This window comes from Vipera ursinii (genome assembly GCF_947247035.1).
Source record: "Vipera ursinii genome assembly, chromosome: 3".
In the NCBI taxonomy this organism is placed as follows: Eukaryota; Metazoa; Chordata; class Lepidosauria; order Squamata; family Viperidae; genus Vipera; species Vipera ursinii.
The window spans coordinates 142,258,696-142,284,328 of record NC_139516.1 but is presented as its reverse complement, the minus strand read 5'-3'; the positions used below and the strand labels follow the sequence as shown (position 1 = coordinate 142,284,328).

Below are 25,633 nucleotides of genomic sequence, written 5' to 3'. Positions count from 1 at the left end.
GCGAAATGATTGAGACTGCAGAGCCGGAGTCCAATTCCATCTTACATGGAACTCCTTGTAGCTCTACCAAGAGCTTAAGTTTGGGTTTGAGAGGGCATCGAGCCTCGGTGCAGCAAACACTTCTACGGCTTCTGAAGAATCCCACACTAACTGGACCCTGGGCCCCAGTACCTCTCCTAGTCAGTTCTTCTGACTGGTGTTTGGGTGGCCGGTCTCTCTGGCGGGCTCTGCAAACCACCGCAATGTAGCCTGTTCTTCCTCAAGCTCTACATGTGGCCGAACGAAATCTGCAATTGGTGCGAATATGGTTGCCTCCGCACCCCTTACATCTCGGTAAGAGAACTGCCTTGTAACCATCCTCTCGCTGGTGGCTGTTGCGGTGTTGCGCGTTGGGTTGCCTTTGGAGTCAGTTGATTTCAGGTTCTTCTTCCTCTGACGATTCTCCGGTGCATTTGGCGACCTCAAGATGGACCGATACTTCGACTTTTAAAAGTTTGGTGGGCTGAGCTGTCTGCACTGCACCTCCGGCGGCTTCGTTGGCCATCACCTCGTCCTGTGCTTCAGAAAATGTTAAATTGGGTCTAGCAAATAGTCTCTACTGAAGCGTTCTGTCCCATAGGCCACAGACAAGCTGGTCTCTTAGTCGTATTTCTAAGTTTGAGAACTTGCATAGGCGTGCGGCCTGTCTTAGGCCCGCTATGAACTCTGAAGCTGTCTCCCCGGGTAGCTGCACTCTCTGATCGAATTTGAATTGCCAAGCCATCTCAGACATCTTGGGCTGGAAGTGCTCGGTTAGCTTCTTTTTTAGATCTGCATAAGAGACCGCTTCGATGGGTGTCGGCATGAAAAGATTCTCAGCCAAATCAAAGGTTGCTGGACCACACATGAAAAGCAGCATTGCAGCCTTCAGTCCTTCTTCTGTGATCTGATTGGCTCTGAGATAGTTTTCCACTTGCGAAAGATAAGATGGCTGTTCCGCCTTGTGCTTCATGTCAAATTCTGTTAATTTGCCGACCTTCGGCATTCTTCCTTCTGGTTCCTGCGACCTTCGGATCCCACTTCTAGGCTCAGGGAATGCGTCCACTGAGCACGAGGCCGCTAGTGTAGCTTGCTAGCCGGCCTTGAGGGGGGGAATGCCTCTTCCCTCCGGCGTGTGCTGCCTACCCCTTGTTGACCAGCTCTTAATCAACGAAGTAGGATCCCACCTTCATCGCCACTGTTAAATGGTGGGCTCTTTGGTGCAGGAATAAAGACATGAGGCTGAGTGCAGGATAACTCATACTTTATTTCTTGCTAGAACTGTACTGAAGCATGGGCTGCAACCAGCCGCAATATCTAGTGTAGCCCCTAGGCAGCAGCCAATAGTTTGAACCAACCATTGCCACCTGGGGTTAGCCAAATGCAGGACAGGAGACAGTTAGTCTGGGTTGCTGGAGAGCCGTTAGCTGCTCCAGCAACCCACGTGGTGTATCACCAAAAGCCCAGTACATAACACTACCCTTCTCCAATTCAGAGTGGCCTAGAGGGAGGGATGGGGGGGGAGAGAATTGTTTGTTTTGTTTGGGGAGGGTGTTTGTGATATGCCAGCAGAGTCAAGTTAGGCACTGTCTGAATTTTTTATTCCAAAAAGGTTCACCATCACTCGATTAGAGACTTCAGGGCTTTAATAACTTTAATAAATAAAGATGTCTAAATGCATGCGAGTCACTGGTGTGTATTAGCAGCCAATCAGATTGGATGGTTAGCATTCACTCATATATAACACCCATGTGTTATATAAGCCTACACAAACAGTCTGAGCTGCTTAGTACTTGTTACCGTATATACTTCAGGACAGTATTAAAACATTAAACTTGACTCTATTGACTGCTTTGGGAAAATGTTACTGAAACAGCTGACAGAGCAGGCAGAGCACACCTGTTTCATAATGCTGAAAAAACCAGTGAAACCCTGAAAATGGTTCACAACACGATTTCATCTGAAACTACAACAAATTTCAATTCTGGCATAAAGCTTTAAGATTCACAGGAAACCTTCCTTCATTTCTATAGTGCATTACCCCTGAATATTTGCTCGGATACAATCAGCTTATATTAAACAATAAAATTACTCAGCAGTGGAAAAGTTCCCGAATATGAAATTGTCTTTCTACATTTCAGTTCTGTTCAGATATTCAATGAGATTAAGATAAGTTTCATTTTCTGCGCGACAGTGACAAATAAAAGAACTATCACTGCAGGTGAAATAGCAACAAAAATAATAATAATAAGACAAAAAGATATTGTGAAATTTCCTGAAGTGTCTGCTTACTTTATTTACAGAAATATTGGTGAAGTGATTAGTTTGGTAGAAGGCTAAGCTTTCCCCCCCCCGCCCTGTGAATGTTTGTGGAACTGTAGTTTTGCTCTCCTGCATTCTTATCTGCTGTCTCTCTTTTACACACACACAAACACAGTGGTGCTTCTGGCGCACCATTTCCTGCAACAATCAAGTGTCTGATAATGATTGAGACAGAAGCCAAAACATTGGGAAAAGTTGTGTTTTTAAGATGGCTCAAACTCTTCAATCTTAGCATCAGAAAATAAATTAGAACAGTTTCAGTTGTGTTACAATGGCACTGTGACACATGGCATTGGCTGTTTTTCACTTACTACCATTGCAGCATCCTTGTGGTCACATGATCAAAATTCAAACACTGCGCAACTGGCATGTATTTATGACAGCTGCAGTGTCCCGGGGTCATGTGATCACTTTTTGCAACCTGACACGCAAAGTCAAAGGGGAAGCCAGATTCACTTAACAACCATGCATGTAACAACTGCAGTGTTTCACTTAACAACTGTGGCAAGAGAGGTTGTAAAATGGGACAAAACTCACCAAAGAACTGTCTTGCTTACTAACAGAAATTTTGGACTCAGTTGTAGTCATAAGTTAAGGACTACCCTTTGTATTCCCTTGTTGCTCAAGAAAAGTTTTGAGTGCCCTGCCTTTCCCTGTAGGTCAGGGGTGTCAAACTCAATTTCACTGAGGGCCGCATCAGCATTGCGGTTGCCCTCAGGGGGCCGGGTGGGCGTGGCCTACTGGGTGGGCATGGCTAAAGTGCGTATGGCCTACTGGGTGGGCGTGGCCAGCTCTACATCGTTCGCATCAAGGGTGCCTATGGGGGCCTGGGCAGGAGTGGGACAGATCTGAGGATATCTGGCAGGAGGAGGGTCTCTGGGCCAGGGCCAAGGCAGAGGGGGCTGTTCCCTCACTGTTTCCAGGATGGCTTCACAGGCCGCATGAAACCACTTCACGGGCCGGATCTGGCCCCCGGGCCTTGTGTTTGACATGTCTGCTGTAGGTGTCTTTAGTTAGTTACATAATAGAGTTGGAAGGGACCTTGGAGGTCATCTGGTCCAAGGCTTTTCAGCCTTTTCACCCACTGTACCACTTTTAGGATATGGCAACATCCGAGTACCACCAGTCACCTAGCAAGGTGTCAAAAACTTGATGACCCCCCAAAAAAGGAAAAAAGTGATGAAGTACAGGTAGTCCTCGACTTACAACATTTGCTTAGTGACTGTTCAAAGTTACAATGGCACTGAAAAAAGTGCCCCCTAAACCACAGCTGAGCAAGACACCTGCCTGCCTGCCTGGCGGTGCTCTTCCTCCTGTCCGAGCATTTCTGTTGAGGATTGGCAGTGGCATGGGGAGTGTTTGGTTTTTATTCTCCCCATCTGCTGGGTGGTTGCAGCAGTTTTTGGTCATTTCCCATGACCCTGGGACACTGTAACCATCATAAATATGAATCGGTTGCCAAGTATCTGAATGTACATCACAAGACCCTGGAGATGCTGCAACATTCCAGCTGATCGGTGCTTCTTCTGGGCTCAGAAGCGCCAGGATCAGCACCAAGCTCCAGCTGGAGCCTGGCACTGATCCTGACACTTCCGCTGAGCCCTGACAGCCCTGAAGAAACGCTGATACTGGCGCTTCTGCTGAGCCTTGAGAACCCTACAGCTCCAGCCATCTCTCACTCAGGCTTGTGTGGTGCTGCCACCGGTTCAGCTCATTCCCCTCCCCCGCTACCACTTTTCTAGGATGGTCGTGTACCACCTGCCAGGTGCCAATGTACCACAGGTGGTACCCGTACCACTGGTTGAAAAGCCCTGATTTAGTCCTATCCCCTGCTCAAGCTGGAAACCTTATACCATTTCAGCCAAATGGCTGTCCAGTCTCTTCTTTAAAAAATGTCCAGTGATGAAGCACCCACAACCATTGAAGGCAAGTTGTTCCATTTGTTCATTGTTCTGTTAGGAAGCTGCTATAACTGGAACATCAAAATCGAAATACACTTCTAGAAATAGACTTCTAGAAAACAGCTCTGCAGATAGCAATTTACTGGAAAAGGCTCGTTTAATTTGGGGCCGTTTTCTCACAAAATACGTATTTGCATAAGCAGCGATAAATAAACTATCTATAGAAAAATGCACGGCGTTAACTGGGAGGCTGCCTTTGCCCAGAAACCAAACACGTCCCACCGCCTCCACAGCGTGTATCAAAGAAGCCGCCGGCGCTTACTCATCCTTTCCAGGAATGAAAGTAGGCGGAGCTCTCACAACTTTGTGTACGTGGTCAGGAAGGTGGAACCTAAGCTTGTCGCTGTGCATGCCGGGCGTTGTAGTTTTTCCATCCCGCTTTCAGCCAGCGACCGAACGGGCGTAAAACTACGAATCCCAGAAATTTTAGCGCTGTTATTTGGAGCAATTTTCACGGCGCCTGGAGTTTAATCACACGTGGGAGTGGTAAGATCAGAAAGGTCGGATTGACCGAGACGTAATTCCTGGCAGTATAAACTTGTAACTAGTTCATCTGGGCTTTCATCCAGAGAAATCCAGGGGCGGATTCCGCTTATAAAATACCTTAAGAGGAAAGTCCCGGCTAATTCTGATGGACGGGAGATTTTTTAGAACTCCTGCGGTGAAAAATAGTTAACAATATAATCGCTTCTATATTTGATTGCTCACTCATACAGAGTAAATACCGTTGTTTCCCCGCCCCAGTATTTTTATTTGCAGCTTCCTAGTCAATTGATTGCTTCCAGTCTCTGGTGCTAAAGTTTCAGATCGTTTAGAGCCATGGGGAATGGGATGAATAAGGTAAACTCTGCTTATCTTTGTTTTTTATTTTCGGGGTTGTGCTCGCGTGCGAGGGTTTAGGGGACACCCCCCCCGGACAGAAGCCTTCCGAGTGCCCCCCCCCACTTCGGGTCCTTGCTTTGATCATTACAAAAGGGTATGTTGACTAACACTTTGAAGAACATTCTAGATGCTGCAAGGACTAAACAAATTACAGTAGCGTTTCGTTTTAAAAGCGGGGGTGTTTGCGGAAATCGGACGCGTGTCCGCCTCTCTGGGTGATTGCCATCTACACGTGCAACCAGATCCAACGCCTACAATGTATTCGGAAGCGGCTCGCGCTGAGTTCAGTGGATTTTGATCGCCGTTTATTCCTGCCCCTTCCTATCGGGGGTTGCTTAAACAGTAACAACTCCCGTTGGTCTCTAAATGGGGCTTACTCGAAGGTCGGCGGATTTAAAGTTGGGAACCACGCGTTTTGCGCCGCCTCTGTTAGAATACCTTGGTTTAGAAGAGCGAGGGGGAAAAAAACACAGTTGTCCTAAAAACAGAAGACAAAAACGCTCGTCTCCCTCATTAAAGCTGCGCCGAGGCCCCCAACGCGCAGCTTCGAGGTCTGCATTTTGAAATTTTAAAGCTTAGCTCCCCTTCCCCAGTGACTATTGGCGTCTTTCTCATTTGCATATAAAAGCCGGAAATGCTTGAGATCATCAAAGATCTTGCAGCTGGGTTATTATTCAGCAGCTGGGCGAGGCTGCCTGGGCGCTTTAAATCGCTCGCATACCTCGGGAGCTTTTGCGAGTATCTTGTCTGCCGTTTGCACTTTGCCAGCGATGCTGTGATACGAAAAGGGAGGCCTATCGGCTCGCTCTGCACACTCCTCATCTTCCCCCCCACCAGCCCCAAATCCATTATTTCCATTTCCATTATTCTGCTGCTCGAATGGTGGGAGATGTTTATACATTTTCATTTTCAGTTATAGTGAAATAACTTGAAGCTGATTTGTGACGGTACTTTTGCCTGTACAGGTAGTCCCCGATTTACAAGGGTTCATTTAATGACTGTTTGAAGTTAATAACCACACTGAAAAAAGAGACGACCTTTTTTCACCGGTAACAATCGTTGCAGCATCCCTATGGTCACCTGATCAAAATTCAGAGGCTTGACAACTGACTCATATTTATGATGCTTGTAATGTCCCCTGGGGTCATGTGATGACATTTTGTGACCACCTGACAAGCTAAGTCAATGGGGAAGCCAGATTCACTTAGCATCCAAATGTTCCTAACTTACCAATTGGAATGATTTACTTAACAATTGTAATAAGAAAGGTTGTAAATTCACTTAAGAGCGAATTTTAGAAAGTTTAGAACGGCAGAGATTCCTGAAGGAAGTTGAAGTTATGTTTGAGTTATAAAACAATCAAAAATAGCATGCTGAAATTGAATCTGGGGTTGAATAAAGTTAAAATTAACAGGTATGATACATTCAAAATTTGTAATTTGGGTTTCTACAAGCTATGAAATTTATTGCCAAGAGATAATTTCTATCATTTAAGTCTAAAGTGGTTGTGATGCTGAGGTTAATAGGAATTTTTATGCTATATATTTGGAGAGCCCCTAGTTGAGACATGTCAAACTTGTGATGTCACGTGACGTATCGGGACTGTTTTGTCATTGCCAGCAATGGGGTGGGCGTGGCTTCCGGATGACGCATCAGGCCCGCCGGCTGGCAGTTTGACACCCCTGCCCTAGTTGGAGAAGATTGCTATAAGTCACCAACACCACCCCAAATCTGGTAGCATATAGTAATTGAAATTTACAAATTGTTTTAAAGAGGGCCTTGTCATGGGTTGTGATATTGTATTCAGTTCTTTAGATAATCACCACATAATTAGCCTGAGCCACATCAAGACTTTTTAAGGAAGGTGGTGGGATGGAAGTGCTATTTCTATTTGCTGATGATTCATAGAATCATAGGGCTGAAAGGGACCTTGGAGGTCTTCTAGTCCAGCCCCCCTGCCCAAAGCAGGAGCCCTTATACCATCCCAGACAAATAGTTGTCCAATCTTGACATGGAGCACCCACAACTCTGGGAGGCAAGCTGTACTGTACTATTGACGAATTCTTTGACTGTCAGGAAAGTCCTCCTTATTTCCAGGTCGAATCTCCCTCTGACAAGTTTCCACCCGTTGCTTCTTGTCCTCTCCTCAGATTCTGTGGAGAATAAATCAATGCCCTGTGACAACCTGTCAAGTATTAGAAGAATGCTGTCATGTCTTCTCTGAGCCTTCTCTTCATTAGGCTAAACATACCTAGTGCCCTTAGCCGTTCATCGTTCATCGTATGATTTAGCCTCCAAATCCCTTATCTTTGTTGCTCTTCTCTGCATTCTTTCTAGGGCCTCAGCATCTTTTCTGAATCATGGTGACCAGAACTGGATGCAGTATTCCAAGGGTAGTCTCACCAGTGGAGTGTAAAGCAGTATTATTATCAGGTCCCGTAATCTTGATGCTATCCCTTTGTTGATGCAGCTTAGAATTGCGTTAGCTCTTTTGACAGCTGCCGTACACTGCTGACTCATACTTACCTCCTATTCTGTAACTATGCATTTGGTTTTTCCTGACTAAGTGCAGGACCTTACATTTCTCACCACTGAATTGCATCTGGTTGGATAGGGCCCAATGCTTGAGTGTGTCAAGATTCAGAAGAATCTTGAGTCTCTTCCAATGTGTTGGCGTGTCGTCCCCGCACCTTCCCACCCCCCACCCCCCCAAAAAAAAGCATTGCTAGGAGAACCATCAACTTGCAGAGTTGATCTTTTGGGCCAATGCATCAGGTTTTTTTTTTCTGACAGAGGATGCACTGCTTAGCTCCCAAGAAAATAGTCTGGCCACAAACAGCATTTCTGACTTGTCTGTTTTAAGGCTTTTTAAAGCGTTGGCTGCATTTGTAGGTTTCCACCACTAAAAAATGTGTTGCATGTTTCCTATAACCTTAAATGTTCATATAAATCCGGATTGCTTACTTATAACTATTATTCGTTGTGTATAAGTACCATGACTTTTTTTGTTTTTTTTATTGCATTCACTTTTAAGTTTTTATTTTTTAAAAATTGTCCCTTTTATTAGTTTATAAAATAAAATACAAAAATACAAAAACAATAGGAAAAATAGGGGAGGGAAAAGGGAAGGGAAGAGTGTAGAAAAGAAGGGAAAAAGAATGAAAAGGCATTGACCTCTGTTCCCTTTGGTGCAGTAGAATAAGATAGTAACAACAAACCTCAACTTTTTACTTTTACCTAAAAATAGTATAAACTAGCCATTTACCTATTAGATCAGGGGTGTCAAACTCAATTTCATTGAGGGCCGCATCAGCATTGCGGTTGCCCTCAGGGGGCCAGGTGGGTATGGCCAGGGTGGGCGTGGCCTACTGGGTGGGCGTAGCTAGAGTGCATATGGCCTACTGGGTGGGCGTGGCCAGCTCTACATCGTTCGCATCAAGGGTGCCTATGGGGGCCTGGGCAGGAGTGGGACAGATCTGAGGGTCTCTGGCAGAAGGAGGGTCTCTGGGCCAGGGCCAAGGCAGTGGGGGCCGTTCCCTCACTGTTTCCAGGATGGCTTCGCAGGCCACATGAAACCACTTCGCGGGCCGGATCCGGCCCCCGGGCCTTGTGTTTGACATGTCTGTATTAGATAGATTGGTTGATATAGAAATGGCACTATCACTTTTTAAAATTATATATCATGTAATCATAGATTACATAGATTACATAGCTAATTTGTTAACATAATTATCCTATCTGGACCTTCAAGATAAGAAAACAGCTGTTTTGAATTTTCCCTGCCCCTCTAGTATCAGTTTTATTGATTGATTGCTTTACTTTCCATTCAGTTATGTCCAGTATTTGGAGATTGCCTAAATCATTTCCTGCAGTTTCCTTGGCAAGGTTTTTCATAAGTGGTTTGCCATTGCTTCCTTCCTAAGGCTAAGAGAAAATGCCTGGCCTAAAGCAGGATTAAAACTCACAGCCTCCCATTTTCTAGCCTGATGCCTTAACTCCACTATACCAAGTGACCCTCACAGGATATCACATTTCATAGTGGCCTTTGTCTTTAAAAATGGGTTTGTCTCTCATATTTGAGCTCTAGGTTTTATTCATTTTATGAAATTCCTGATGTTTGCACATCAGAATTTATAATAGCTAGCGGTGCAGGCTTATGAAGGTGAAGTCCTGCACATACTATTCCTTTCATGATTATCAGCATAGAAATGGATGAAAGTACAGAAATAATGTAACTGATTTGATTGTAAGGTTGGGTAGAAGGTGAATGCCTGCTCCAGAACTAAATGCACAAATTTTAGAAAGGAGGCTTGAGCTACATATCTGCAAATAAGTAGAATGGAGAGATTTCCCAAGAAAACATTCCTTGTTCTAAATTTCAACTTGTCCGTGTTGATTGTAACTTTATTAGCCTATAAGGTTTGGAGAGGCAACAGGGAATAGCTTGAATGTCTATTGTTGTTTAAGCTGTGCTTAAGCTCAGTTGTGATGACTTCATTGCAAGGTGTGAGGGGGGCACAATAAGGGAAGTGGGTGTGACCATAACAAACCCCATCCACTTTGCACTTTGATACTTCCCTTTGTAAGTAATGGGCCGTCTTGGCACAAGAACAAAGGATAGGTTGTAGCAGTTGCCCTATTGTATTCAGGGTCAGCTTGGAATGAGTAAAGGAAGTTCCTTGCTGAGTGAGGGGGCTTGGCCATATTTTTGTTCAATGACAGTAGCTGGAGCAAAACTCTGTTTGGCACCAATACAGCATCCAAAGGTCTAATGAAAATCAGGTGCTAAAACGGCAAATTTATATGCCTCTGGATCTGATCTGACCTTCATGAATTGCCTTAGTTGGTCAACTGAGTCTATCCTTTGGTCAAAGCTATATATGGTTTGGACAAGAGAAATCTGCTGATGGGATTACTTCAATTTTCAAAACTCCCTTTGTTCTTAAGCCGGAGAGGCTTACTTCCTTCCCCTTAGTGACCAGGACAACCCCCATAGCTTGCAAACAGCTGCTATTGCCACAGTTGGTGCTTGGATCATCTGGCTATTGTTTGTTCCTGTCTGACCAATCGGTAATGCCACCCAAGGTAGCATGTCCGCTCTTGGAACCTACATAGAGTGGAATGAGAGACATTCGCTCACATTCTTCCCTTCACACTCTTTTATTTGTCTCCAGGCTGTTTTTCCTTTTGCCTTATTTTAGATTAGACGCTCTTTAGCATCATAGGCTTGGCTGGATTGCTTCCCGCTTATTCCAGAGGATGGTGTAGCTCATCTTGCCCACTAAGATGCTATAAAGTAAGAGGCAAACTGGTGTCTTCCCTTTGGCTTACATGGGCCAGTCTTGGCACAAAAATAATGGCCAGGTTTTGCATTGCATCTTCTTTCATAAACCAAGGACAATGGGGCTTTAGAGCAAGCATTGGACATGGGGCCGTTTTATGCTACTATATGCCAAAATGTGATATATTACTGAGATAACTGTCATTTCCCGGTTGTCATATATATAAATATTTATTAGATATTTTATTCATGTGTCATTTCTCTCTTCAAACTAACTCAACATTCTCTTTTTTTTCCTTTTGCCATTCTGAGCTGGGCATCTTCTTATCTGTATTTTGCAGTCTTTTTAGAAATGAAGGCTGATTCATGGCTTCCAGGCAAAATCAGCCTCTTCTCTAAATTTTCCTAGTGGCAGCATCTACTTATGGCTTTAAATTATATTATGAGAGCACATTATAAGATGTTTCCCACTTTGACTGTAATGTAAAAGCAGGAAATACGTACATACATACCACCCAAATTATTATACTTAAAAGACGTAAGGGTTCTTCCATACATCATCATTTTCATTTCCTGAACCCTCATCAAAAATATTTTGAAGCTCAGTTGCGATATTGAGAATAAGTGAAAATTACTGTTCCACCTTGAACTGTCGTGGGCCCCGCAGCAGCAGAAAACCTCACCCACATTCCTTCTGAGGAAGAAACCAACTGAATATTTATGACTTTTTCATTGTTTTCATAATGGAGAACGTACAAAACTCTTGTTAATATTGTTGCTATTCATCTTGTGTGAAAGGAAGCTGCAGAGGTCTCAAGTTAGCCTTTCTCTTGCAAGACCTTAAACCCAGGAATTGGAAAAGGGGGTTAGTGTAGCAACAAAAAAAAAATCCTCTTCAATGGAAGGAGCATCTCAAATAATAGCAGAATATTTTTAAATTTTAGTTCCCCTGGCCATATTCCAAGTGAAGTAAATCATTCAAACCTCTGAATAAAACCACGTTTGAAATGTGAATTCTCTACACTGTATAATTGCACAAGATGCTTTCTAACACCCCATCATACATTTGCTTAAAAATTATCTAGTTAGGTGGGCACACATCCAAGCAATCATTGACCTGCATTCATGGTTTTTCCAAGAATTTGTGGGTCACACATTCTTTGCAATTAAACTGATAGGAGAAATTAGTACTTTGTTTTGCAACATTCTACAACTATTTTTTTTTAAAAGTCAGGCAGGGTAAGGAACCTGGCAGGGTTAAATAATGGTGGACTTGTAGTGTATTAAATCTTTATAGTTTGATTTGATAATGTGCCACCAAGTCAGTGCTAACTCTTAGGAACCACCTAGATCCGTGGTGGCGAACCTATGGCACGTGTGCCACAGGCGGCACGCAGAGCCCTCTCTGGGCATGCACACCGTTGCCCCAGTCCTAGGCCTTCAGCTGGGTTTTATAAAACCTTTTTGCTTTAGGCCTCCACTGCTGTATGCAAAAAAAAGGGTTCAATCAATCAATCAATTTCAACTTATCTGGGGGGGGGGGAAAGATCTCGCAAAGTTGGAATTGATTGATTGAACTTTTTAGTCCCATCCAGTCGGCCGTTACCACCTCAGCCACAGCCACCCAGTGGGCCACATCCACCCAATGGGCCATGCCCACCCAACACCCGACAATGCATAAGTGGGTTTTGGGTTGCAATTTGGGCACTCGGTCTATAAAAGGTTTGCCATCACTGACCTAGATAGATCTTCTTCAGTTTGATCAGTCTCTTGAGTTGGCTAATCCTGTTTTACTTTGGTAATACAGAAATACACAACAGCTCAGAAGTCCTACTGCAAAGTCTATAATGTTCTTGCTGCAGAATAATTGTGATCACATTATTTTTATCCCTTCTATTGGATTGGGACAGCCTCCTCCCCCTGGTTCCCCCCCCTCAATATTTGGGCTACCCTGTCAGTACTGCATTTTCAAAGAGCCTTGGAACTCTGGATCTCCAGGAAGATATTTTGGGAAACTTGAAGATCTTGCTGTCTATTAAAGGATGTTGTTACGTTATAGTTAAGTTAAGTTAAGTTAAGTTAAGTTAAGTTAAGTTAAGTTAAGTTAAGTTAAGTTAAGTGTGGATTGTTCATTTTTTAATGTTATGTTTATTATCTGTGAGCTGCTTGGATTCTTCAGAAGTGGAATTGCAAACAAGATGAAGTAATAAATACCTCTGATGAACTTTGTCAGTATTGTTATGAATGTCAATGTTAAACAGTAACATTGTTTAATGAAGTGGAAACTAATGTCATTCATCTAGAATTCTGAGATATCATAATTGGTCATGCTGGCTTGGGTTTCTGGGAGTTCTTGTTCTGCTACATCTGAAGTACTACTAGGATCGCAACTTTGTAAAGGGGTGTATTATTGGCCCTTACTATGTTATGCTCCTAGGGCAGAGTTCCCCAACCCTTTTGGCTTTGCGGACCAGCAGGGGCGGGGGGGAGAGGGGGATGGGTTCAGCAAGTGGTGGGCAAGCACATGTGCAGCTCCATTTGCATGAACGGGACCACTGTCATAGGGTAATTAATATGTTTAGTTGTCCATGTCTGTAATTTTCATATCTGCTCATTAGGATTGGATCAATATGAAAATAGTTATCTACTGGAAATATGATTCCTTCTAATGTTTTTTATTATTACAGGATAAGGAGAAATTAGGAATCTTTTCATAATATCTAGCTCTAATGCACTTGACTGTGGGGAAACAGAAGTCTTGCTATGGATGTATTAAAATACCTTGATATTGCTCATTTAATCTAAAGTGATATCTGGTTATTGCTGTAACTGTTGGAACTATCACCTACATGTTAATGTCTGCATATGCATATTATTATTATTAATCATCACAGAGTCAGCCAGATGTTCGGTCTGGGTTTGGCAGTTTTGTCTGTCTATTCAGTCCTTACCAAGGACTGTGGATGTTTGATGGCATTACAGATATTATTGCAGGATGGAAGTTGTTCCCAGTAAAGATGCCTTTTGCAACTGACTGATGGTGCATTTTTCAAGGCCAAAGGTGTTCAAGTGGTGCTCCAGTTGTTTTGGGATTGCACCCAAGGCACCTATTACTATTGGTGCTACCCTTGCTTGCCTTTGCCATAGTCGTTCTGTTTCTATTTGTAGGTCTTTGTATTTTGTTAACTTCTCCAGTTCTTTCCTTCTATTCTCCTGTCTCCAGGCACTGCCACGTCCACTATCCAGACTTCTTTGCCTTTCTTATCGACAAATGATAACTCTGGGGTGTTATGTGGCAAGTGCCTGTCTGTTTGAGTTCTAAAGTCCCAGAGTAATTTAACTTCTTCATTTTTATGACTTTCTCTATTTTATGGTCCTACCAGTTCTTGCTTGTAGGCAAATAATATTTCTTGCAGATGTTCCAATCCACCATTCTTGCTACTTGGTCATGCTGCTGCTTGTAGTTAGTCTGTGCAATCTTCTTGCAGCAGTTTACCAGTTAGTGCACTGTTTCTTCACTCCTCTCCTCCTCCTCCTCCTCCTCCAGATTGTGGGGTGCTAGTCTGCAAGCATCCTATGTCATGAGAATGTGGGAACAATCCCAAAAGTAAGCCATGCTCAAGAAAGAACGGCAAGGATGTGGTAAAGGAAGTTAGCAGTGGTAACGAGTTCCCTAAAAAAACCTGTATCCTAAATATTATTATTATTATTATTATTTTAGCAGTGTTTTATTTTAACAATATGATGGGACCAGTCTTTCTTAGAGTTGTTTTTGGTGGTAGCAGAAATGACAGCTATGATGGCTAAATGGCTCTGTGTTATGATTTGTAAATAAACAGGCCATTATGTGCTTGCTGACTTCCTCAGAGAGAAATGTATAATAGTACCCGACAATCCTAGGACCTGTTCTGCTAGCAGTTTAGTAGCTGTTAAAGGAAAACAACAACAAAGTAAAACCAAAGAAAATCTCCTACTGCTTTAAACAGGCGTTTGCCACTTGTTGCTGATTTATCACAATCTACAAGGCATAGTATTCCAGGCAAATGTTGTACCTCAGATATCCTATACGGGGTGCATTCCTGAAATGATGAACAAGTTTCCTGCCTCCTCCTTTCCCATTGTCAAAGGAGCCGACCTAGGAAAGATCATGATTGGCAAGCTAAATCTTGACAGTGGATTTTGTGGAAACAGGTAGGCTTTTTGGTATGTTGGGTTAAAGAAGGAGAGATCTCTGGAAAGCTGGTTTCCTTTTGAGTTCAGGCTTTTCCACGCCTGCCGGCATTTCAGAATCAGAAATAGGAGCCTGCTAGCCTCTAGGCAAGATGAGCAGCATTCAAGTCTAATAAATAAATAAATTCATTGTGCCTTGGGCACGCCTTTCAACGTTGTTATGGGTGACCGTCCTAAGCAGCACCCAGCGTGCTAGACATCCAGATGATATAAATGTTCCTTGACATACAGCCATTCCTTTAGAGACTGTTTGAAGTTACAGGGACTTATGACCGTTGCAGCATCCCATGATCCCATGATCAAAATTTGGACGCTTGGCAAGCGGCATGTATTTATGACAGCAGCACTATCCGAGGGTCACGTGATCATGATTTGTAATCTTCCCAGTCGGCTTCCAACAAGCTAAGTCAGTGGGGGAAGGGGGGAGGGGGGAAAGCCACATTCACTTTGTTACTAACTTAACCACTGCAGTGATTCCCTAACAACTGTGGCAAGAAAGGTTTTAAAAGGTAAAGATTCCCCCGCACATATGTGCTAGTCGTTTCAAACTCTAGGGGCCGGTGCTCATCTCCGTTTCAAAGCCGAAGAGCCAGCGTTTGTCCGAGGACGTCTCCGTGGTCATGCGGCCGGCATGACTAGACGCCAAAGGCGCGTGGAACGCTGTTACCTTCCCACCGTAGTAGTCCCTATTTTTCTACTTGCATTTTTACGTGCTTTCGAACTGCTAGGTTGGCAGAAGCTGGGACGAGTAACAGGCGCTCACTCTGCTACACAGCACTCGGGAAAGAAAGGTTTTAGAATGGGGCAAAATTCACATAACCAGTATCTCGCCTCGCATTGGAAATTTTGAGCTCAGTTGTGGTCATATAAGTCAAGGACTGCCTATATTTTGGGGGAAATTGGAAACGCCCTTCCCTTGACTCACATCGTGGATTGCAACCTTTTGGGGCTCATTTAGAATTGTGTGAGTGTGTTATGAGATACAGTGAGGCAATTTGTCTTTTCACAAAATGACTGCTATGGTGGGTAAGACCAAGAATAAAACTGGTAAGGTAGCTCCCAAGCCACCTCTGCTTGTCTTGTTCTAAGAATTCTTATACTGTACAGAGTCCAGAAATATACAAGAAACCAATTCAGAAATGACATATGTCAGTTTAGAGGCAGAGCAATTAATCTTCTAACTGTTGAACCCCGAGCTACGAATATTCTCTTCTATTGCTAATCTTGCAACCCTCAGATGTTTTGGCCTGTAGAACATTTAGAGGGAACCAGATTGTATACCCATGTCTGGAGTATTATTTCTTCTTACTGTCCTTAAATTATGGGACATTGTAACTGAAAGGTACAAACATGCCATTTAAGTGTAAAACAGTGTGGGACTGTGACAAGAAATAGCATGTAAACCTTACTGTGCTTGAATAGTGTTATGTTCCCCTCTGTATGCAAATTGAACTGCGTCATACCATATTACCACAAAAGATTGACATTTGATATTATTTTTTTCCTTTCACAGATACTTCCTGGTTTGTTCCTTGGAAATTTTAAAGGTAAAATGAATTTTATTAGCAGCTATTGCAAAGTACTATGCATTGCATCTCCAACATTGGGGGGGGGGGTTACAACTCTGTCCGCTTAGAGGTTTTGCTTAGTGCTCCCAAGGAACAGTGGCTCAGTTTGACTTATTTGAAAGAAATATGAGTGCCCTTCTGATCAATTTTTCCAAGCGGTTTTAAATAACAAATATAAAAGTAAAAAGTAAAAACAATCTTGGCTTCGAGGGCTAATATTCTATAGTAAGGGTCACCAGACTTGGCAACTTTAAAACTTCTAGACTTCATCTCCCAGATTTCAAGTGGATCTTCTTTAGAAGGGAGAATTGGGCCAGGGAAATGCCATTTGCTCCACCTTATCTAAAGTGCTTGCTGATCTTACTTTCTTTTCAAAATAGATCCATTATTATTGCAGCTACTCACTTTTCCTTAACTGTTATTTTCCTAGGCCTAGGGGATGTTTGGCATTTCCAGGCTGTTCCCTCCCCTTTCAAATGTTTCACACTTGAGTTCCAGAACTTGAAAAATCTAAATAGGTAGAAACCCATGTCCCTGTAAGAAAGAAAATAATTTCACTTTATAGTTTCCATTAAACTTTACTTTCAGAGTTAAAAGGGGGACGGACATCATATCCGTTTCATTTCTTCTGTGAATATTAGAAACAGTGGCCAGAAAATGAATCCTGCCCAGCCTTGCTTTCACATGCTGTCTTTTCATTTTCTCCAGCCATCTCTGAGGAATGCTGCCTTTTAAATGTCCTCTATGGCCTCTGGACAAAGTATGGTTAATTTTAAATATCATTTACTTGAGTAAAACAACTTCATACTTTGGCTTATGAAGCTAACTTGTTTAATTGGCCATATTTAATATTCCTCGTGGCTTAGGGTTTTGACAGACCCTCTCATCCAGGCCTGACTGAAAATAGAACCAAAAGCTGTAGGAGAAGGTGAAGGGACCAAAACTACTTTAATTCAGTTAAGTTGTGGTTTCATAATTTGAACCAGTCTCGTATGCTTCGTTGGTCTCTTAAAAGATGAAATATAGAAGTGTTTTCCATTTGCTTCAGCATTCCCCTTTCGATTTTGAGACAAAAATGAAATGACAGACCCTTTTTGCTGAAAAATTGTTCACTGTTATGTCAGAGAAAGGGTGTGCTAGATCAGCAGACCTTTGAAGGTTAACCACACAATGAAGAGAAGATAGAATTGTAGGCTGTTACTTTGAAAAGCACAATTCCATGCTGCTAAACCGTGCATCTGAAGTCGGGTGAGAGAGCGCACCATTCCTGATCATACTTCGACATTGTGTTCCTGTTTCATCAGAAACCCCACAATGCATCACATTTTATATGAATGACATCAGAATGATTAACATAAGTGCTAGATCGTGGCCTTCTCTCTGGTTAAGAATACTGCATAGATGTTTGATGGAATGTAAACAATAGAATGGAAAATAACATCAATGACCACTTTCCTAAAGCTAAAAAATTGCATCAAATGGGAGATAGGTAACCTGGATTTATTAACAGAGGGGACACAGGTTTCTATCTGTAAGGAAACAGATCGTGGATTGGTGCACAACAATCTCATCTGAAACTTAGTAGAATCATACTGTGAGGAAATTTGCTTTGCAATACGAGCTTCAAGTCAGAGCACCCAATGTGGTGAAACCAAGACCTGGTATCTGTTTCCCAATTTGGTTTTTTAAAACCTTTCCTTCTGTAGTTAATGAAGACCAAAATATAGCTTAACATTTTTTTTAAAAAAAGTGTTTATGGCTAGCCTATAGCAAAAGTCAGAAAATCTCCAGTCTTGCTGCTTGTGTTGTATAAAACGGCCCTTGAGATACTCAAGCCATTCCTATAGGGGTAATACATAAATAACTTGAAAGTAAAGATAAAAGTATTTTTGTGGTTCCCCCAGTAGCCAATATATGGATATATGATTTGTTTTATCAGCCCAATATTGAATATCAGGATTAACATAATTTCTTATTGAATATCAATATTCTCATATTCGATATGCACATCTATAAGAAATGGAAGATTATTCTTAATGTTTAAATTAAATATACAGATGATGCTCAAGTTACACATATTGAATTGGAAGTGTGGTTAAAGAACTTTCTCTCGCATTGTCTCGAGATTGTTATGGTCTGAAAATAATTCAATCTCAACATGACAGGGTAGCTTTGCATCTGATAATCTACTAGTTCTCGATTTATAACCATTCATTCATCAACAATTTCAAGTTATGAGAGCCTTGGAAAAGGGACTTGCCACCTCTCCTCAGAGTTACCACCCGTGTAATCACATGATTGCAATTTGGGCACTTGGCAGCCAGCTTGCATTTATAATGATAGCAATATCTTGCAGTCACGTGATCACGGTTTGCGACTTTCCCAGCCAGCTTTCAACAAGCAATGTCAATTGGAGAAGCCAGATTTACTCAATGCAGGGTTCCTGAAACTTGGCTACTTTAAGACTTGTGGACTTCAACTCCCAGAATTCCCCAGCCAGCCACAAGTCTTAAAGTGGCCAAGTTTCAGGAACCCTGACTGAATGTGATTCACTTAACAACATGTGATTCACTTAATAATGAGCCCTGGTGGCAAAGTGATTGGAACACAGTATTGCAGGCTAACTCTGCTCACTTTGCCAGTAGTTCGATTCCTTTTATCCTGACCGGTTCAAGGTTGACTCAGCCTTCCATCTTTCCTAGGTTGGTAAAATAAAAACCCAGGTTGTTGGGGGTAATATGCTGATTCTGCAAACCACTTAGAGAGGGCTGTAAAGCACTGTGAAGCGGTATATAAGTCTAAGTGCTATTGCTATTAATATCCATGGGTAAAATGCAATAAAATCAGGTCTGGTCACGTGATGGCTCAGTAATGACTGCATCACTTGGTGACCAAAATTCTGGTCCCAATTGTGGTTGTAAGTCAAGAATTACCTGTATTCCATTTTTTGGTTTGGATGGGTCACACCTGAGCAGAACTTTCTGTATTTTGGTATCTTCTTGAAGAGCTTTTGCTCAAGGAACAACCAGCTGCGGCTAAAAGGGCTTTTGCTCAGCTCCATCCTGGTGCCAGTTGCAGCTCAGAAAAACTTTCTTTATGATTATTCATTCCTTAGTCATTTTTTTCTTTGGATTCTGCAATGTGCTGCATGTAGGCTTGTCTTTGAAGACTATCTGGAAGTTCTAGCTGCCCCAGGATGCATCAGCTTGGACATTTATGAATACCAATATTTTGCCCATACAACACAGTTGCCTCAAGAATTGCACTATCAGTTAGTTTCCATGCGCAATTCAAAATACTACTGGTCATCTTAAATCTCCTCTTGGCTTGGGTTCCGGGTATCTTTGGGAGTGTCCAGTCTATTATATCTTTCTAGTAAGAGCTGGAAACTGTGAAAGCTCTCTCTGACTTCCTGCTTGGAGAGAGTTCTATCTGCAGGGATCTTGGTCCTTCTCTGTAACTCTCTCTGTCACACGCTCTTCTATAATGTTCCCCTGAAGACCAAGCCAGTCCCATTCCTTCTGAGCTTTCAAAAGCAGTCAAGATTTCCAGCAAGTCTTTGGGATCTAATGTATAAAATGGATCCTCCTAGGAGGAATGGTGGCAGTTCCAGGGGATTTCTGGCAGTTAAGAGTCCACACATTTTTAAATTGCTGGAGTTGAGAAATGCTGCCCTAAAATATTGCAGGGGAAATTTTCCAATTTCTTTAGAATTAATGTTGCTACAGCTTGTTTGGGGTTTTTTTTTTTGCTCCTATAGCTACACCAAGCAAGCTATTAAGCTGATTATTAATCCAGATTTGTTTTCTTCTCATGACATAAAATTCATATGATACTAATTTTGAAAATAAGTGCTACTTTTAAAAAAAATAGTAAAAGATTAAAACGATTAATCGGATTATTTTGTTTCAAGCATTACATGATCATCAGCAAGTTGTTTTGTGCTAGTTTAGTCATTCGTAATGGGAGAAGCCTGGGAGTTTCCCTTTTGCAAAATCTTTTTTTTCTCTTGACTATGTTTAAGCAGCTTTTTCTACTGTAGGGAGTTGTGATGAAGGGATAAGCTATTGAATGTACTTGTTCAATTAACTGTAAATTTTGACCTTCTTTATAAGACACAGAATAGTTTGCAAATAAGTATATGAAATTCAAAACATTTCAGGTAACTTTAATAATGCTAGAATCCAGCTACGTCATAGTGGCAAACCTTATAATAAATCTTGTTTTCTGATTTATTAATTTCATGGAATCAAAAAATCAAAACGCCTCCAAATTATATTTTGAGTTCATTTTCCATGACCTTAATGGGTTAGTATGATTCTTCCATATTTTACTTTCATAACAAGCCAAAGTGGTAGGTTACACTAGAGAAAGACATCTCAATGTTATTTGGATGCTTATAAGAAGCAAGATAAGTGCAGCTGATAATTTTATTTCCTTGTCTCCTCTTTGTTACAGATGCTCGTGACACTGAACAACTAAAACAGAATAACATTACACACATTCTTTCAATTCATGACAGTGCTCGGCCCATGTTGGAGGTAGGATAAGAAACTCACCAAACTTAAACCAATGTGGTATCAGTAGGAATAAGCAGGCAAATGCTGTTTTAGCATTAGTACAATATTAACTTAGGACTATTTCTATAAAAGACTGTGGATAAGAGGAAGGAGGAAGTTGTTCAACAAAGATTGTGTAGGTGCAAGAAGGGGGCTTTTTCTCAAGAACTCTGATTACCATTTTTCCATTAATCTGCTCAAATGAGTCTAATGTCATAATCACGTCATGATACGTCAGTGTCATCTAACTTCCATGTGATTTAACCAGTGTTGATTGTCATTGTACTTCTGAATATCTGATTATCATCAAATGGGACTACAAATGGCAATGTGTATTCCTCCAGACTTTGAACCTCAGCTACTATCAGCTTTTGCGAGTATGGCCAATGGTAAAGAATGATGGAAGTTGTAGTTCTAAACAATAATGTGGCCCATTTCTTGGGGTTCTGTTAAAAAAATAATTAGATCCTATAAATCATAAAACTTTGTTCATCCCAACTTTCAAGATTGAAGATATGTGTCTATTTTATTGCAGTCAAAAAATTAATGGGAATGTTACTCTATGTATATCCTGTAATTAAAACTTGTCAAGTGAAATATATAATTATATATTATATATTATGTATATAATATATAATATATAATTATTTTTTTTGGCTTGCTAACAGAATAAAGGGAGCCAAAAAAATTTACACAAATATGAGCTGCCACTGCTGTGGCTACTGCCTGTAGATGGCCTTGGGCTAGGCTGAAACAGGAAATAAGATTTGTCCCGTGTCTGGGACTAAGCAAGTGCACTCTAAATACTTAACAAACATTTAAAACATACACACACACACACACACACACACACACACACACACGCACACACACACATATATAGCCCTATCTATCTTTCATTTATATCCCCTTGAGATCAGTAAGCTTAGTCTGGGATCTGGTGATATATAAGCCTTGAGACAGAAAGAATGTGTACATGACAGTACAAAAAGTCCTTGACTTATAGTTATAACCATTCATTTAGTGACCATTCAAAGTTAAAATGGCACTGAAAAAAGTGACTTGTGTCCATTTTTCACTCTTAACAACTGTTGCAGCATCCTAATGGTCACATGATCAAAATTCAGATGCTTAGTAAAAAATTGGATTGGCAGGTAGAAGAGAGTACATTGATCAAATAATGAGACATAGTGTCTGGAGAGTGTTGATAACAGTAAACTGTCCTTAAACGTGGAGCGAACACAATTTGAAAGACTAGTAGTGGCATTTTCTCTTTTTTGGTATTGCAAAATGGTCTTTGGTCTTTTCATGATCACAGGAGTTCATGGCTTCCATGACGGCCATGGACCTGACGCAAGTAATTTCTGAACCAACTCATGAGGGAGGCCACACTCTTGACCTGATTTTTTTATCTAGACGGTGGTTGGATGATCTTGGTGGGGGCTCTCCATTTATTATGCCCCTGTCATGGACCGATCATCATCTCCTGCGGATGGTCTTCCGTTTTGCCACCCCCCGCCGTGGGGATACGGAACCAATTAGATGGTACCGCCCCAGACGCTTAATGGATCCTGATAGATTCCAAGCGGCGCTGGGGTCCCCACCTGCCTCCATTGCTCACAGCTCGGCGGATGCCTTAGTGGAAACCTGGGAAAGGGCAGCCACTGAGGCACTTGACCGGGTTGTACCCTTGCGGCCCCTGACCCGGCGCAGATCCCAGCGAGCTCCATGGTTCTCCGCGGAGCTCCGGAAGATGAAGCGTCGGAAACGGGGCCTAGAGAGCTGTTGGAGGTCGAGCCGATCCGAACCCGACCGGTTGCGGTTAAGAACCTATATTAGGTCTTATCTCGCAGCGATGAGGGTGGCGAGGTGTAATTACTTCTCTACCCTCATTGCGTCCGCAGATAATCGCCCGGCCGCCCTGTTTAGGGTGACTCGCTCGCTCCTTAATCAGGAGGTGAGGGAGGATCCCTTGCAGGGTCGTGCTGAGGAATTTAGTCAACATCTGTCGGATAAAATCGCTCGGATTCGGACCGGTTTGGACTCCAGCTGGGCAGAGTCAGGCGATCAGGACACGGACGGTCTTGTCAATGTTATCTGGGAAGAGTTTGATTCTGTGACCCCTGATGAAGTGGACAGGATTATGGGGAGGCTGAGCTCCACATGTTTGTTGGATCCGTGCCCTTCCTGGCTGGTTTATGCAGCTAGGGAGAGGACACGAGGCTGGCTCCAGGGGGTTATATCTGCTTCTTTGAGTGAGGGTTATTTCCCCACCGTCTTGAAGGAGGCGGTGGTGAGACCTCTCCTCAAGAAGCCTGCCTTGGACCCAGCTGTATTGAACAACTTTCGTCCAGTCTCCAACCTTCGCTTTCTTGCGAAGGTTGTTGAGAGTGTGGTGGCGCATCAGCTCCCTCTGGTCCTGGATGAAGCGGATTATCTGGACCCTACCAATCAGGTTTCAGGCCCAGGTACAGCACGGAGACGGCATTGGTCGCTCTGGTGAATGATCTCTGGAGGGCTCGAGACAGGGGATATTCCTCTGTCCTAGTCCTATTAGACCTCTCGGCGGCTTTCGATACCATCGACCATGGTATCTTGCTGCGGCGTCTCAGGGGATTGGGAGTGGGAGGCACGGTTCTTCGGTGGTTCTCCTCCTATCTCCTGGGACGTTCGCAGTCGGTGTTGGCAGGGGGGCAGAGATCGGCCCCTAGGTCTCTCGTTTGTGGAGTTCCTCAGGGGTCGGTTCTCTCGCCTCTCCTGTTCAACATCTACATGAAACCGCTGGGTGAGATCATTCGTGGTTTTGGAGTTGGGTATCATCAATATGCCGATGATACCCAACTTTTCTTTTCGACCCCAAACCACCCCAGTGATGCCCTCGCTGTGATGTCCCGTTGCCTGGAGGCGGTTCGGGTCTGGATGGGGAGGAACAGACTTCAGCTCAACCCTGACAAGACTGAGTGGCTGTGCATTCCGGCATCCCGGGACATTCAAAATGTTCCATCTCTTTCTATGGGGGGTGAGCTCTTACCCCCCGTGGATAGGGCTCGCAACTTGGGAGTCCTCCTAGATTCACGGCTTACCCTAGAAGATCATGTAGTGGCCGTGACTAGGGGGGCTTTTGCCCAGGTTCGCCTGGTGCGCCAGTTGCGGCCCTATCTGGACCGGGATGCCCTGTGCACGGTCACTCATGCGCTCGTGACCTCTCGCCTTGACTACTGTAATGCTCTCTACATGGGGCTTCCCTTGAAGACCACTCGGAGGCTCCAACTGGTACAGAATGCGGCCGCGAGAGTTGTCTTGGGAGTTTCCCGGTACTCCCATGTTACACCTTTGCTCCGCGAGCTGCATTGGTTACCAGTTGTCTTCCGGGTGAGGTTCAAGGTCTTGGTTATGATCTTTAAGTCCCTACATGGCATGGGTCCGGGGTACCTCGGGGACCACCTGCTGCCGGCTTCAACTCCCCTCCGCCCTGTGCGTTCCCACAGAGAGGGCCTCCTCAGGGTGCCTCCGGTCAGGGAATGCCGACTGGCGGCCCCCAGGGGGAGAGCCTTCTCTGTGGGTGCCCCGGCTTTGTGGAACCAACTGCCGGTGGAGCTCCGGACGGCATCGGACCTCCGAACTTTCCGTCGTGGTCTGAAGACCCATTTGTTTGAATTGGCCGGTCTGGCCTGATGGGGGAGCTGGGTTTTAAATTGTTATTTTAGATTGTATTATTGTTTTTTAACTGGGCATTGATTTAATCTCTGTTTTAACTTTTGTATAGTATTGTATTTTTATTTATATGCCCTGTGAACCGCCCTGAGTCCCCAGGGAGAAGGGCGGTATATAAATTAAATAAAACGTAAACGTAAACGTATTCATATTATGAATTTCAGTAAACATTCTAGAAATAAACAAATACACTAGAACTCTATTAAAAAATGAAGTTATCCTTCAGAATATATAGTATACTTCCATTTCATTCTTTTTCCTAAAGGAGGAACAAGCTTTCCGCCTGTGTTTATTTTATTTAGTTGGTAAGACTGTAAAATAAATAGAATGAGCTCCTTGTGGTAGACATGAATCCCACCTACACATCAAGAAAGAGTTGAATTCTCTTTGAACATGATTGCTAGGAACTGATGGTATAGCGCCTACCGTTTTAAAGCGGGAAGCATATAAAATTTGTACTGTGAGGTTTAAATCTGGCATAACAAAGTTAAAATACAGAGATGCCACTCTCCTTTTAAGACCCAGTCCTACAATTTATGAGATGTGATTCTACCAGTTTGAGGTCTCTTTCTCCATGTTGACAGCCTTTGGTAATCAAATGATGCTTACATCTGTTACCTGGAAATAGGTTTATAAATCCAGAAACAGAGAATATCATAGATACATCAAGCTTACAACAGGCCACATATCTTCACAGATCTAACTCCCATAAATATAGTGATCTGAATTAAAATAGATTAAAATAGAAGATTTTTTTAAAAAAACAATAAAAGAGAGGACTTCAGCTAGTGCTTCCCAGAAATTAGTAAAATTTTGTGATGGAGAGCACTGCACTAGTATCTCATAGCTATTCATTGTGCTTTGTTTGAGAGAGCTGTATGTAGAAGAAGTTTGGAGTAACCTTGGATTCCATTAATGCTGAATTTTGGTACAGGGCTGGAAATGAAATTTTTAAGTCAATGTTCTTCATTATTCAGTAGTAGTTACTGAGATGGCTGAGATTATACATTTTTTGTACACATTTGTGCCAACTCCTTAGAAAATCTCACTGGCTTTTCTTTAAACACCAGCGACCAAATTACATTTTTGCTTATTTCT

At 42.8% G+C, this 25,633-nt stretch overlaps 1 protein-coding gene across 2 annotated transcripts in view; it reads left to right on the top strand.

Moving 5' to 3' along the window:
- Positions 1-4,875: 4,875 nt before the first annotated feature.
- Positions 4,876-25,633, top strand: part of DUSP22 (dual specificity phosphatase 22) — a 41,988-nt gene continuing 21,230 nt past the window's right edge. For both annotated transcript variants that reach the window (XM_083358409.1, XM_083358410.1), the window contains exons 1-3: positions 4,876-5,141; positions 16,208-16,241; positions 20,721-20,803. In XM_083358409.1, the coding sequence (XP_083214535.1) occupies positions 5,121-5,141; positions 16,208-16,241; positions 20,721-20,803 (138 nt within the window). In that variant the 5' untranslated portion in view covers positions 4,876-5,120. The remainder of the gene's footprint in view (positions 5,142-16,207; positions 16,242-20,720; positions 20,804-25,633) is intronic.